Raw genomic sequence first — 12,650 nt, 5'->3', positions numbered from 1 at the left:
GTCTTTTCAAACCAGAGATTTGCTGACTCGCTCTCAAAGAAAATGTGGTCAGCTGGTATACTATAAATATAATTTCCTGAGAGTAGTTTTAAAGTCTCCAACTATTGTCGGTAACATGGAAATTCCCATTTAAAAATATATGTTTTTCACCGTTTACATGCTCACTTATGCTGTTTGTTCTTTATTTGTTGTTGCTCTTTTTTCACATTTGGGTTCAGTCGGCCGACGTGCATCTTACAACATTTTCATTTCAAAGCACCATTTTATTAGAAAAGAGACGGTATAAAAGCTTGTATTGTAAAAAAGCTTAAATTATCTTTGTCAAACTTAGAGAGTTGTTTGTTAAGACGTGGTCTACAGGAAGAGATGATGTGACCCAATTTCGACACCAAGCCAGAAAATAGTAAAACGTAGCCTATGATGTTAAGGTGTTGTATTTCAGACAGGGCACTGACACAAGCTTCATCGTGTGTTTGCTTTGGTGAGCTCTAATTTGGTCTTGTATAGCTCTCTTTGATTGAAAACGACAATAACAGAGAGTTTAGTGCTTTGATTTGCACGGGGACCTTCTGTATTAAAATGTTCCTGTGAAATAATTTAAAACTCACCAGTCTAATCAGCTTTAATCAGCAAGTTGGGTTGCAGCAATACATTTCATCCTAACCTCCCTGATGAGATGCTCTGTCTGCTCATATTAAATACTCAGATCGTGCATGTGTACTTCAATGCCAAAAGAGGAAGTCCCCATATACAGTATATCTCATTAGTGTCCTTTGATAATGATCATTTCTGCTAAACATTTGGTTGCTAATAGCATCCCCTAGTGGTAAAGTGCCATAGCAGTTTAACTGCCATTGTTACATTCACAGTTTTGTCAGATCTGTGACCAAGCAAGGCATCTTTTATCCATTTTTTTTAAATAAATAATTATCTATAGGTTCTCAGCTTTTTTTTAAATTTTTTTTTTTAAGTCAGGTCTTAAAACATTCCCATTCTCCAGGGCGTTTTATACCTGTACAACCTTATTTATCATTTTGTCTTTTATTCTCTTACATTTATTAAATTATCTTTTTACCCTTAATGTGTCTCTTTATATTTTGTTGTTGTTAAACTGTAATCTGTTTTTGTTTGTTTTTATTCTGTAAAGCACTTTGAATTACTAGTGTATGAATTGTGCTATATAAATAAATTGCCTTGCTCTTGCCTTGCTTTTGATTGGTTTATTGCCCGTTTGGCCATGTTTGTATTGGTCCTTTTGTTTTGTCTAACGAAGTTTGCCTTTCTTTCTATTTCTTGCAAAAGAGGTCTCAATGAGATGACATTATATACAACCAAGTTACAGTAGCCTAGTTGCTAATACAACATTCTAGGTAAGTGTGAAATTATTGTTGGGCCAAAATAGTTGATGTTATACATTTTACTGTTTTTACTTTTATTATTTTTAATACTTTATTTGTTTTACTCTTGACTCTGGCGTCTGCTTGATTAATTAGTTGTATGACGGAAAATGTAACTAATTTTATTTGACAGTCACTTTAAAAATGACCTCGGTGAGGAACGTTCGTCGAGGACGCTAATGATTGGCTGCGGCCCTGGATTGTTGGGAATCGCCATGGCGTCACGACCGGCGTTCTAGTGTCAGCAAGCTCGAGACGCTCGTTTGTTGCCATGGCAGCTGCTCCCACAGGTGTAGAAGGTGGCTTGCCGAAAGTAGCTTAGCTAGCTAGCTAGATGCCCGGCTTGGCTAATGTTGCGTATTTCTGAGTTTTTTTTGGAGAGGAGAGGCTCGGTCCAATGAAGATTAACAAAAAGATGTAATAATAACGAAATGACATGACAGAACAGGATGTTACGCTGCAGCGGACTGAAACGAACTCGACGCTAATCAGGAGCACCAGGAGGGTCAGTCTATTTTTTTGGTCGCGAGGGCCCGGCGGTGTTCAGTCATGGGACTGGGTTGAAATCATAGCCGAAATATATGGTGCTGTCCCTAGGCTTCCTGTACAACGTTACACTTCAGTCGGTTGTGTTTGTTAGAAGATGCGACCCGCGAGCAAAAAGAAGCTATAAAAACAGATAATAATAAGCGCAAAAAACGGCGCTGAAATGGCGACAATTAAAACGAGGAAAGCGCTACAAAGTGACGCGGCCAGAGGATCTAAACTCAGCAACTTTTTCATTAAAACCAGCACGCAGTTTGAGAGTGAAAAGCCAAATGAAGACGATGAGACGGGTAAGCTAAGCTAGCTAGTTCTATAGGAGCTGTGCTAAATCATAAAACAACCTTGCCTGCAAACTTCATGTTTATGAATCAAAGTTAATCTTGCAGTTCTACACCAGCAGCCAGTCCAGTTTGCTGCTAACAGTGACTATGAAGAGCCAAGCAGCAGCCCTGAGCCCAGAACTCCAGAGTGGCCAGGTAGGACTGCTCATTGAGTGAATATTATAAGAACTAGAATTATTATCAGTGATGGGTATGGTGTTTATTATGAAGGGTATGATGCCCAGAGGTAATCAATGATGCTAGATGATTCGGCACTACATTATTGAAACTGACTTGATCAGAATTCTTTATAAAAAGGGGAGATTTGTGCTGAGAATTATGACAATTTATAAAATGTGATTTAGTGTCAGAAGCAGTTGTATCACAGTGTGTGAAGAAGCAAACATAATCAGAGTAGTTACAATATAACAACTTTCTATGCCCAAATGTTAAGAGATAAATTTTTAATCAGCTCGATTTCTGAGGACTATGGTTAACTGCTCCTCAGATCTCTGCAGGGTAAATCCAGACAGCTAGCTAGACTATCTGTCCAATCGGAGTTTTCTGTTCAACAACTAAAACAACCTTTGAAGTACACACGTTCCACCAAAACAAGTTATTTCCTGAGGCTATTTTGCAACACCGTGCCGGTGCCGCCCATAATGATTGTGATTGTTTTAAAGAAATGTCAATAAACCAGAGCGTTTTTCTCCCATCCCGGAATGCTGTGTGGACTAGCCGGACCTTCCTCCGCTGCGCTGTGGAGGAAGGTTTGGCAAAGCGAGACTATGAAGGTCGTATAATTTGAAATAAAACCCTGTAGTTTAATTGTTACTGGCTGACAAAGTTAACAGATGCATAGGTTGACCAATGATGACGGATCCGTTTTTTGGCTGTTAAACAGGAGCTTATAGTACCAAGTGCCAACCCACCAACAACACCTGGACCCTTATTTTGTATTCTGGTATTGCCTAGATAAAGTGTGTGCCACTTGCTCTCGCTGCAGACAAGCAGCCTGAATGTTTTTTAAAGGGGCTCCACACCTCCATCTCTTTTCTCTGTGGGCCCTCCAAAACATGAGGCCCCTGGCTTGAGCCCCTGTAAGCATGTGCATTAAGTAAACAGCAGTCTTGTGAGAAAGCTGAAATATGTGGGCTTGATGGGTTCATATACTGTAAGTGTGTGGTTGTGGTGTGGCCCTTGTCCCTGAGGCTGAATGAAGCTGCGTAATGTTGGATGGTGCATGAAGTAATGAAACTCATCCTATCCTATACCACATTGCCATTTGGAGCCGCCATTGTATGCGGTTCTTTCAGTACAGCTTCAAAATAAAAGCATTTCTCAGCCGGCATATTCCACAGCCGTCACAACACCTACATTGCAGCACCTCTCCAACTAACATCAATCCCACTGATTCCTGATAACAGCACGCATGCCATTAGTCGACCCTGCTTCCCCCGACTGAGGGGCCACAATTAGCCAACAAAACGTAATCTAAATCAATTTCAATTTCACCTTTGTAGAGACGATTGAGAACACAAGGGGTTAATTATCTCTCTGCAGTATTGATTGGTGTTTCTCGCTGGCCTGTTAATTAGGGTGACTGATTTGGCACCAGGGTTGGAGTGAGAGATAAATGATAAGCGGGAATGGAGGGGACCGTGGAGTAATTCCTCGCTGCTACTCAACAATTTTAAGCCTCCTCTGTTGTTTTCTCTCCTCCTCTGTTTCTTCCTCTTCTGAATCTGCTTTTAGCTGAATAATGTAACGGCAGCTGATTAGTCTTCTTTTTTTACTCCTAGTTATGCTTGATCTGTCTTGATGGAGGCATTTTCTGTCACTTGGATGAGACTGAGACTTTGCATATCATGGTATTTACCTATGACAGGAAGATGTGCTGCAATGCGTAGTTTGTTATGTATTTTTCGTGATGTGCTGCGTGCAGAAAATGGCATAAAAGGGTATTTTTCTCTTCACTTAAAGAAGATACCTCGTCAAGCTGTCTCCTTGTTATGTCTCATTGATGTGCACGGGATATGTAATGAATAGAACCCAGCCTCAGAAACACTTATATGCTTTGTGGGAGCTTTCCATGAGTACCAGGCTTCCTGCCGCTTGGCTATGCTTGGCTACACAGGTGACAGTGTGGCTTAGCTGTGAAAGTGAGGCAGGCAGAGCTGCAAGGCAAGCCTAATTGAAATCCCCTCCTATGTGAGACAGAGGAGATGGAGCTGTAAAAGACCTTAATTACTGAGGCCACTAATGAGAGATAATTAGGTCATATGGCAATGTCTCTACCGGGGCTCTGCTGCGAGAGATGGGGGAAGGAATAAAAAGGTGGGCAAACTATGCAACTCCTGTTGCTCATCACCATTATGCACCACCATTATAAATGAACAGTTAATTAGTAGTAATAGTTATCATTATATAAAGGCCCTTTTGTCATCACCAACAGAGCAAATACTGCCTTACTAAGCCACATGCCTGGCATGAGGTAGTGCAAAAGAGCCCCCAGATGCCAGGCCCAGAAAATGAATTTCTTTGTACTGTTTTATTTTTTTGAGGCGGGGGGGGGGGCTTTTCTGTCTTTATTTGACAGGACAGTTAGGTGAGAAAAGGGGAGAGAGAGAGAGAGCGCATGAAGGAAATCTTCACAGGCTGGATTTGAACCCTGGACCTCTAAGTATATGTGCGCCTGCTTTACCAAATGGCGCCACCTGGCCACTTTTTGTACTGTTTGTATATTTTCTCTTTCTGTAACATGTAACATGGCAACTTGGTCCAACATAACTATTTTTTGCCAGTAATGCTTCGGAGGCACCGCGACGACGTACGCTGATATTACTAGCCAGGTCCCGGCGAAGGAGAAGAGCAGGCAGCAGCAGCTCTCCGGTCTGGCTTGGTTTGAGTTGCTGCAGCCTCTGCTGAAGGTCCAAAGCATATGTGGACTCTTTGTGGCGGGTGCCATGGTCCTTTGTTGTCATTAGGTTAGCAAACTCCATTTCTAATCAACGTTAAATAGTGTTGCACCTAACTTATTTACATACAACGTAATTACAAACAACTGACTTTGATTGGCACAAACAGTCATGTCAACTTGCCCGGCTGTTTTACTGGCCCCGGGCCATCGGACCAGTGCTTATGTTGAACCCTGCTTAACAGTGGCGGCTGCTGGTCATTCAAAGAGGGGAAGCTCATTTTTGGCCTACATCATAAACATTGTCCATTTATTTATATTAATATAATAATAATAATAATAATAATAATAATAATAATAATGTAATAATTCAATTTAATAATAATAAATAATATAATACAATAATAAAATTATTATTATTATAATAATTTATAATATCCCTGAGGTTTCATCAAGAGGCATGGCCAGCAGTGCATTTTCTTTGTCACAGCCATACAGTCTATGGTCACAGCACTTCCAGTCAGCCAGCTAACTTTGTCATACCAGGAGAGCTGCCCTGTCGTTTGCACTAAATCAATCTTAAGTGTTCTAAGTGATCTAACCCTGTTTAATTCTCGTAGTTTCTCCTCGTAAGGAAGACTTTCAAATGGCTTTGCCAAAATCAGGTCGACAATATTAGAATTGTCTGACATCGTGTGCAGTTTGCTAGCTGGCTAGTTCACCCCTACAACACCAGCCTAGCCTACTGTATGTATGAATGAATGAATGAATGAATGAATGAATGAATGAATGAACAAACGATCTAACAAAACAATATTAAACTTGAAGGAGGAAATGTGGGAATTAGGTTAAACTGAAACAAGGAATGTTGTGTGTAATTGTATGAAATGTATGATGAAAATTGGCTAGCAATTTCGCCAAGCAAATACCAAGAAATAAGTTGCAGCAGTTCGACTTTCAACTACAAAAATATATATATACAAAAATATATCAAGGGTTAGAGGACTTATGTCTCAGCAAGATCTGGAAAAACTTCTCCATGCTTTTATCTTCAGTAGACTTGACTACTGTAACGGTGTCTTTACAGGTCTCCCTAAAAAATCAATCAGACAGCTGCAGCTGATTCAGAACGCTGCTGCTCGAGTCCTCACTAAAACCAGGAAAGTGGATCACATCACTCCAGTACTGAAGTCTTTACACTGGCTTCCAGTGCCTCAAAGAATTGATTTCAAAATACTTTTACTGGTTTATAAATCACTAAACGGTTTAGGGCCAAAATACATTTCTGATCTGCTACTACACTATGACCCACCCAGACCTCTCAGGTCGTCTGGAACAGGTCTACTTGTTGTCCCCAGAGTCAGAACTAAACAGGGGGAAGCAGCGTTCAGTTTTTATGCTCCACATATCTGGAACAAACTCCCAGAAACCTGTAGGTCCGCTGCAACTCTGTTCTTTTAAATCTAAGCTAAAGACCTATCTTTTTGATGTTGCTTTTCTTTAAATAATCTATTTTATTAACTTTAATTTCTTATACTGCACTGTAACTTTTATTCTTATACTGCACTATCAATTTTATTCTTGTTTTAATTTGTTTATTAATGTTTTAAAATTGTTTAAAATTGTTTTCTAACTGCTCTTTAATGTTTTATGTAAAGCACTTTGAATTGCCCTGTTGCTGAAATGTGCTATACAAATAAAGCTGCCTTGCCTTGCCTTGCCTTACATTTGCAAAATCTGCGATGCGACTGAGCTGAGCTCTGCTTGAAGTTGAACAGCTTCGGCGACTTTTTATAGTACAAAATCACTGTCAATCAAAAGGAGATACAGTCCTTCGACAGACCCTCCAATCATCACGCAGAAGCCCAGCGTCCAGGCCAGCCCACTGCTCCATTGACCCCCAGAGACGCTGAGTGTCCGTGGGCGGGACATAATCGCAGCATTTATCCCATGACCGTCTAGTTTCGATGCACTGAAAATAAACTGCTCAAAGCAGTCCCATTGAGGTCAACGGACCCTAGGCTTCAACAGGGAAATGCACTGAGACGCTACGGGAATGTATGAGAAGGACATCGAGTCAGCTAATTCTGAACCAACTTGTCTTCGAGATGAACGTATTCTAACGCATTTTAGTCAATAAAATGTTAACACAATAGTACATATTTGACCATTAAATTTTAGACATTTTAGGGGATGCTGAGCTTCCCTTGCAGTCTTAAAGAAATCGCCACTGCTGCTTAAGTAGGCTTATTTTACACTTGTCTACATTGGCACATTGCAGACTTAATGTTAAAGGTCCCATGGCATGAAAATTTCACTTTGAGTTTTTTTTAACATTAATATGCATTCCCCCAGCCTGCCTATGGTCCCCCAGTGGCTAGAAATGGTGATAGGTGTAAACCGAGCCCTGGGTATCCTGCTCTGCCTTTGAGAAAATGAAAGCTCAGATGGGCCGATCTGGAATCTTCTCCTTATGAGGTCATAAGGATATTTATTTAAACTGTTAATATATTCAGCAAAGCACATTCAAAATGACCTAAATAAAAGCTAATCGGATGCTCACCTATAACAATGTTGAGGACGCTGCAATCTCGGTTGTCAGAGGTTTCGTCGACAACAACGAAGATTTGCGTTCCACGGATCTCTTGCAGCACCTGCATGTGCTGGTCAACGAGCCGCGGCAGGTGGGTCTGCCTGAGGCTGCTGGTGTTTTCTGGAAGCGTGCCTCCCTGCTTGCAATGTTTAACAAGAAACGGACGTATCCTCTTCATTTTCTCTAGCTGTATGTCAGCTTCAGCACACATTGCAACAAAATCTTCCACAAACTCACGCCTTGCATCTATTGATTTTGTTGTTGCCTCCGTGGTAATCTGGAGGGATTTACCCGCTGTGGATTTAGCTTTGTTCTTGAGATGAACTTTTGATTTCAAATGGTCGGTACGTGTGTCTTTGCGGGTCCAGTCAACATTTTGGCGACAAAACTTACAAAACAGTCGTTGTCCAGACTCATAGTAGTCGTTGGGGTATTGTTCCGCCCGGTATTTAGCAGTTAATTCAGAGTTTCTTAATTTTTTTGCCACCATTGTCTTATCGGGAGGCGCCGCTCGCTTCGGAATTTTTTTCCCTCGCAACAAACTCAACGTGATGACGTATGGTTACTAGGCAACAGGCTGTGCCATTTGGCTACGGTTTAGGTAGAGACCTGTCTCTGCTTGTTGTTGAGACCTTTCTACGCTTGTTTTAAACTGAAAAATGAGAAGGAAGTAAAAAAAAAAAAAAAATCATTTATTTAATATGTCAACAAAATATATGCAAATTCTGCGTGTATAACAGAATTCCATTTTCATGTGTAGATTCCGCGATTCCATCCGTGTTTTCCGCATCGCGGAAGTCATAGAGCCCTAGACATCATGGCTTTCAAATGAGCAAAGCGGCAGTTGGTCAAGGCCCCCACCCTCCACCTTGCACCCCCCCCTCTCTCCTCCTCAATCGCTACAGACACAGAAATGGCACATCCTAAGGAAAGCTCATTGTGGGACTGGCTCTAGTGGCTGTAATTCTGCATCAAGGCTGAATTTCGAGAAAGAGACTTCAGATACAGTATTAGGGGACCACTAAGGCCTATATAAAAGAGACTTCAGATACAGTATTAGGGGACCACTAAGGTCTATATAAAAGAGACTTCAGATACAGTATTAGGGGACCACTAAGGTCTATATAAAAGAAACTTCAGATACATTATTAGGGGACCACTAAGGCCTATATAAAAGAGACTTCAGATACAGTATTAGGGGACCACTAAGGCCTATATAAAAGAAACTTCAGATACAGTATTAGGGGACCACTAAGATCCATATAAAAGGTGGGAAGAAATATTCAGATCATTTTACTTAAGTATTAGTTGCAGTCCCACTGTGTAACAATCATGAAACTTCAATAAAGTACAGAAATACTATCAGCAAAATGTACTTGATTATTGAAAGTCAAAGGTCACATCTTCAAATGTCCTGTTTGTTCTGACCAACCGTCAAAAACTCAAAAATATGACATTCATAATGTCATTACTCAGGACTTGCATACATTAAAACGAAATCTGGCCCCTGCATTTAACCCATCCTATGCACTAGGATCAATGGGCAGCTGTAGCACAGCGCCCGGGGGACCAACCCTTTCTTTTGCCAGTGGCACTGACAGGAGCACAACCAACCTACAAGGCTTTGGTTGTCAGAGGAAACCCACACGAACATGGACACTTCACACAGAAAGAGGTTGAAAATGGCAATTGTTGTTATTGCTTACCAGTGCACCACATTTCCTAAGGCCTGTTCTGTTAAGTTCCATCTTTCAGTATCGCCCTGCAACGAGCATTATTCTTTTGATCAACTGAGACCGCTGAAAGTGTATTTTACATAAAACACAGACACTATAAAATGAGTATTGGACATCTTTCTCTCCACTGTCTCTGAAAGTGAATTGGAACCATCCCGCATAAGTGGAGCAAAATTAGTAGCACTCACACAGTATAGTCACTAACAAACACATACACATATGCCTCTTAAATACATTTTGATTTACATGTTGGTGAAGTCATTGTGGGAATTCGGGAGATGCTGAGACAGACTGCTTCGTGTTGGTGGTACGGCATGATTAATACAGGAGATGCTGCTATGATGTTCACACTCAGAGAAGCGTGATTATGTGGAGCTGCTGCGCATGAATGAGTGATCCCCACACACACACGGTGCATCCCGTTGAAAAAGACTTTATATACCCAGTCCCTTTACAGCTGTATATATTGATGTTGCAATTCATGTTTCTTTGGCTGTTCAGGGAAACATTTGTACATTGTTTAGTTTACCATCTCTTTTGCAGGGCTAACGTGAAAGTCGATATTTCTTGGATTTGTTTTGTGTGCAGTGCTCAGTTGGTGGAAAACATTGATTTGTTCTTTGGTATTTTTCTCACGGCTTAGCTCAGTGTTTGAGGATAAAGTCTTTCCATAGCTTATATTATGTGCTGTAGCTTTGAGGGTAGCGAATGTCTGATATGGATGATTGAGCTCACAGGCGCATGCACACATGGATGGCTGCGCAAGTTACTTCGGATTCAATGAAGGTAAAGCGTTTAATAAACAGGACAGCAGAATCAGCCATGTGTCTTTTTATTGGAGAAACAGAAAACCAAAGTGGAGGAATCATGGGTCCAGCTTTGGAAAGCCCTAATGGGCTTCTTCAGAGCTCTTCAGCATAATGACCTCTTCAGCTCTCCAACCATTTAAGTGATCTCCAGTTAATTGGGCTGGAACCTCAATCATGTCAACTTTTTTTTCCCCCCCAGCTGACCCTGCTCTCTTTTCATCCATTAGCAGTATTTTTTTATTCCACACAGTTCTGAGCACCTTCAGAGAAAACCATCTCCATGTTTGAAGTAGATTATCTTGTCAAAGTGTGTACAGCTAGCACCACTGCTGAAGAATTTTTTACAACTTTGGTCTTTCTTATTTGTGCCCGCCAAGGCAAGAAACGCAAGCCGTCAAACGATCACACAGGTTTTAAACAAACCCCAGAATTGAACCATGTTATCAAACCATCCTAGTGGTTGTGATTTTAACGTGTTGCAAGATAAATCCAGGGGGTCACAAGATAATGAACATGATGCTTTCTAGGGCTGCACAATTTTTTTTTTTTTGTTAATCGTCATCGTGATAGCAACTAGTACAGTAAAGACGTTGTGGAAGGCTGTGACATATCGCCAAAGACACTCAGATACTTTTTTGTGTTAGTTGAAAGAAAATCTCAGCAGAAAACTGCACTTTAAAATGTAAAATGTCTTTCTTTTGTTAGTGGTGTCTATTTATGAGAATGTTGGAAAGATTTCCTTTGTTTTGTTTTGAATTCAACAAGCAAGGTCTTACATTTTTGCAGAATACTGAAAGCAACAGAAAGGCAGAACTGAGTACATTTTAGTATCGGTTTATATATCTCACGTAATATTGCCATCACAAACTTCAACACCATTATCACATATTTTCCTCATATGGTACAGGTGCAGCCCTAATACTTCCCTTAGTTTTCTATGGAAAAGTGTTGAACTTTTACAGTTATTGGCACAAAATGTGTCAAATAACCAAGTCTTAGTCATTGACCATTTTTTATTTTTTTTAGGCAAAGCACTAGCACTATAAAATGACTAAGTATAACCCATGAAACAATTCCTGTGATTTCACCTGTCCTGCATTTGATTACATAGGGTACTAGTATGTTTTCTCTTAATAATCTGGTTAGTAGGGGTGTGAAGAGACACGCGGCTCACGAGACCGAGACGAGATTTTAACCCTTTATAAGTATTAAATTAAGAAAACTTCAATTAAGAAATAGGACATAGAACCAAGGTTACAATGTAACAAAGTGTTTCATTCAGTTAGGTTTTGCTTTCTGCTTCCGACTCATTTAAAAAAAAAAGAGAGAGAAAGAGAGCGATCTGCGCGAGTCAGCGCTACACTGAACTGCACACTGCAGTCCCTGTGTCTGTGTGTCAGTCGCGAGTGAGAGAGAGAGCAGTCGTACCCTCTAACGTTCGAACGCTGGGTTTTACAGGCAGCTTTTTACAATTGCAACTCCGCTACCGCTCTGCAAAAGTGAACTCGGAGTCAACTTTGGCGAACGGGCAGGGGATATTCTATGCTAATTTAGAGGTCCAAGGTCCAAACTCCTCTTCAAAGCCAGATGTGTTATAAGACCAATCAGGTCATACTCTGACCTCTACTGGCTGCTGCTCTGCACTTGTGACTGTTACCGCGAGACAATTTTTACCTCGACGAGAAGTCTTGTCATATTTTCTCGTGGGGCGAGATCTCGTCACACCTCTACTGGTTAGACTGTGTTTTTGTTCACAACCTTTCTCACTTACTGCTTGTGTTCCTTCTCTGTTGCTCAGTCTCAAGATCTCAGGAGTGAAGTTGGCGAGTTGGTTAGAGTGATGGTCAAAACAATATAAATATGACCCAGCTTGTTGAAAGTCCAACTTTTCCTTTAAACCAGGTTTTTATCTAATGTTTGGCCAATTCTCTGCTCCTTGAGTCCTCAAATCGGTGATAGGCAGCAGGGAAAACAGCAGAGGACAGTGCCGTCACTGTCTGTGTCTTCTTAATACTTGTATGATGTGGCTCAGATGCATGGGTTTGGTTCAGCAGAGTGGGTGGGGCTCACTCATTTTTTTCCCTTCTCAGCCTTGGCACAAGACACCTTCCTGTGGGTCCCGTCTCGCATGTGACAAATAGATGGTGGCATCTGTGGGCTGGAGGCCTCTGCGACACGGCGGCTAGTGCTAACGGGATGAATATTCATCACAGGGCGCTATTTCCCCCGATCGGCTCAATGCCGGCTGTTCCCTGTCCTCCGATAGAGACAGAACGTGGCCGAGAAAATGTGATGATGATGTGCGATGAGAGTCAGGGCCGGGGAGGAAGTA

At 41.2% G+C, this 12,650-nt stretch overlaps 1 protein-coding gene across 1 annotated transcript in view; it reads left to right on the top strand.

Moving 5' to 3' along the window:
* The first annotated feature begins 1,625 nt into the window (after positions 1 to 1,625).
* The window catches only part of gfra4a (GDNF family receptor alpha 4a), a 372,479-nt gene continuing 361,454 nt past the window's right edge, over positions 1,626 to 12,650 (top strand). Inside the window, exons 1-2 of the mRNA XM_039786361.1 lie at positions 1,626 to 2,233; positions 2,330 to 2,419. Coding sequence (XP_039642295.1) covers positions 2,107 to 2,233; positions 2,330 to 2,419 — 217 coding nt within the window. The 5' untranslated portion in view covers positions 1,626 to 2,106. The remainder of the gene's footprint in view (positions 2,234 to 2,329; positions 2,420 to 12,650) is intronic.

This window comes from Perca fluviatilis, chromosome 20 (genome assembly GCF_010015445.1).
Source record: "Perca fluviatilis chromosome 20, GENO_Pfluv_1.0, whole genome shotgun sequence".
Taxonomy (NCBI): domain Eukaryota; kingdom Metazoa; phylum Chordata; class Actinopteri; order Perciformes; family Percidae; genus Perca; species Perca fluviatilis.
The sequence above is the reverse complement of the archived record's forward strand: the minus strand, read 5'-3'. Positions and strand labels throughout refer to the sequence as shown.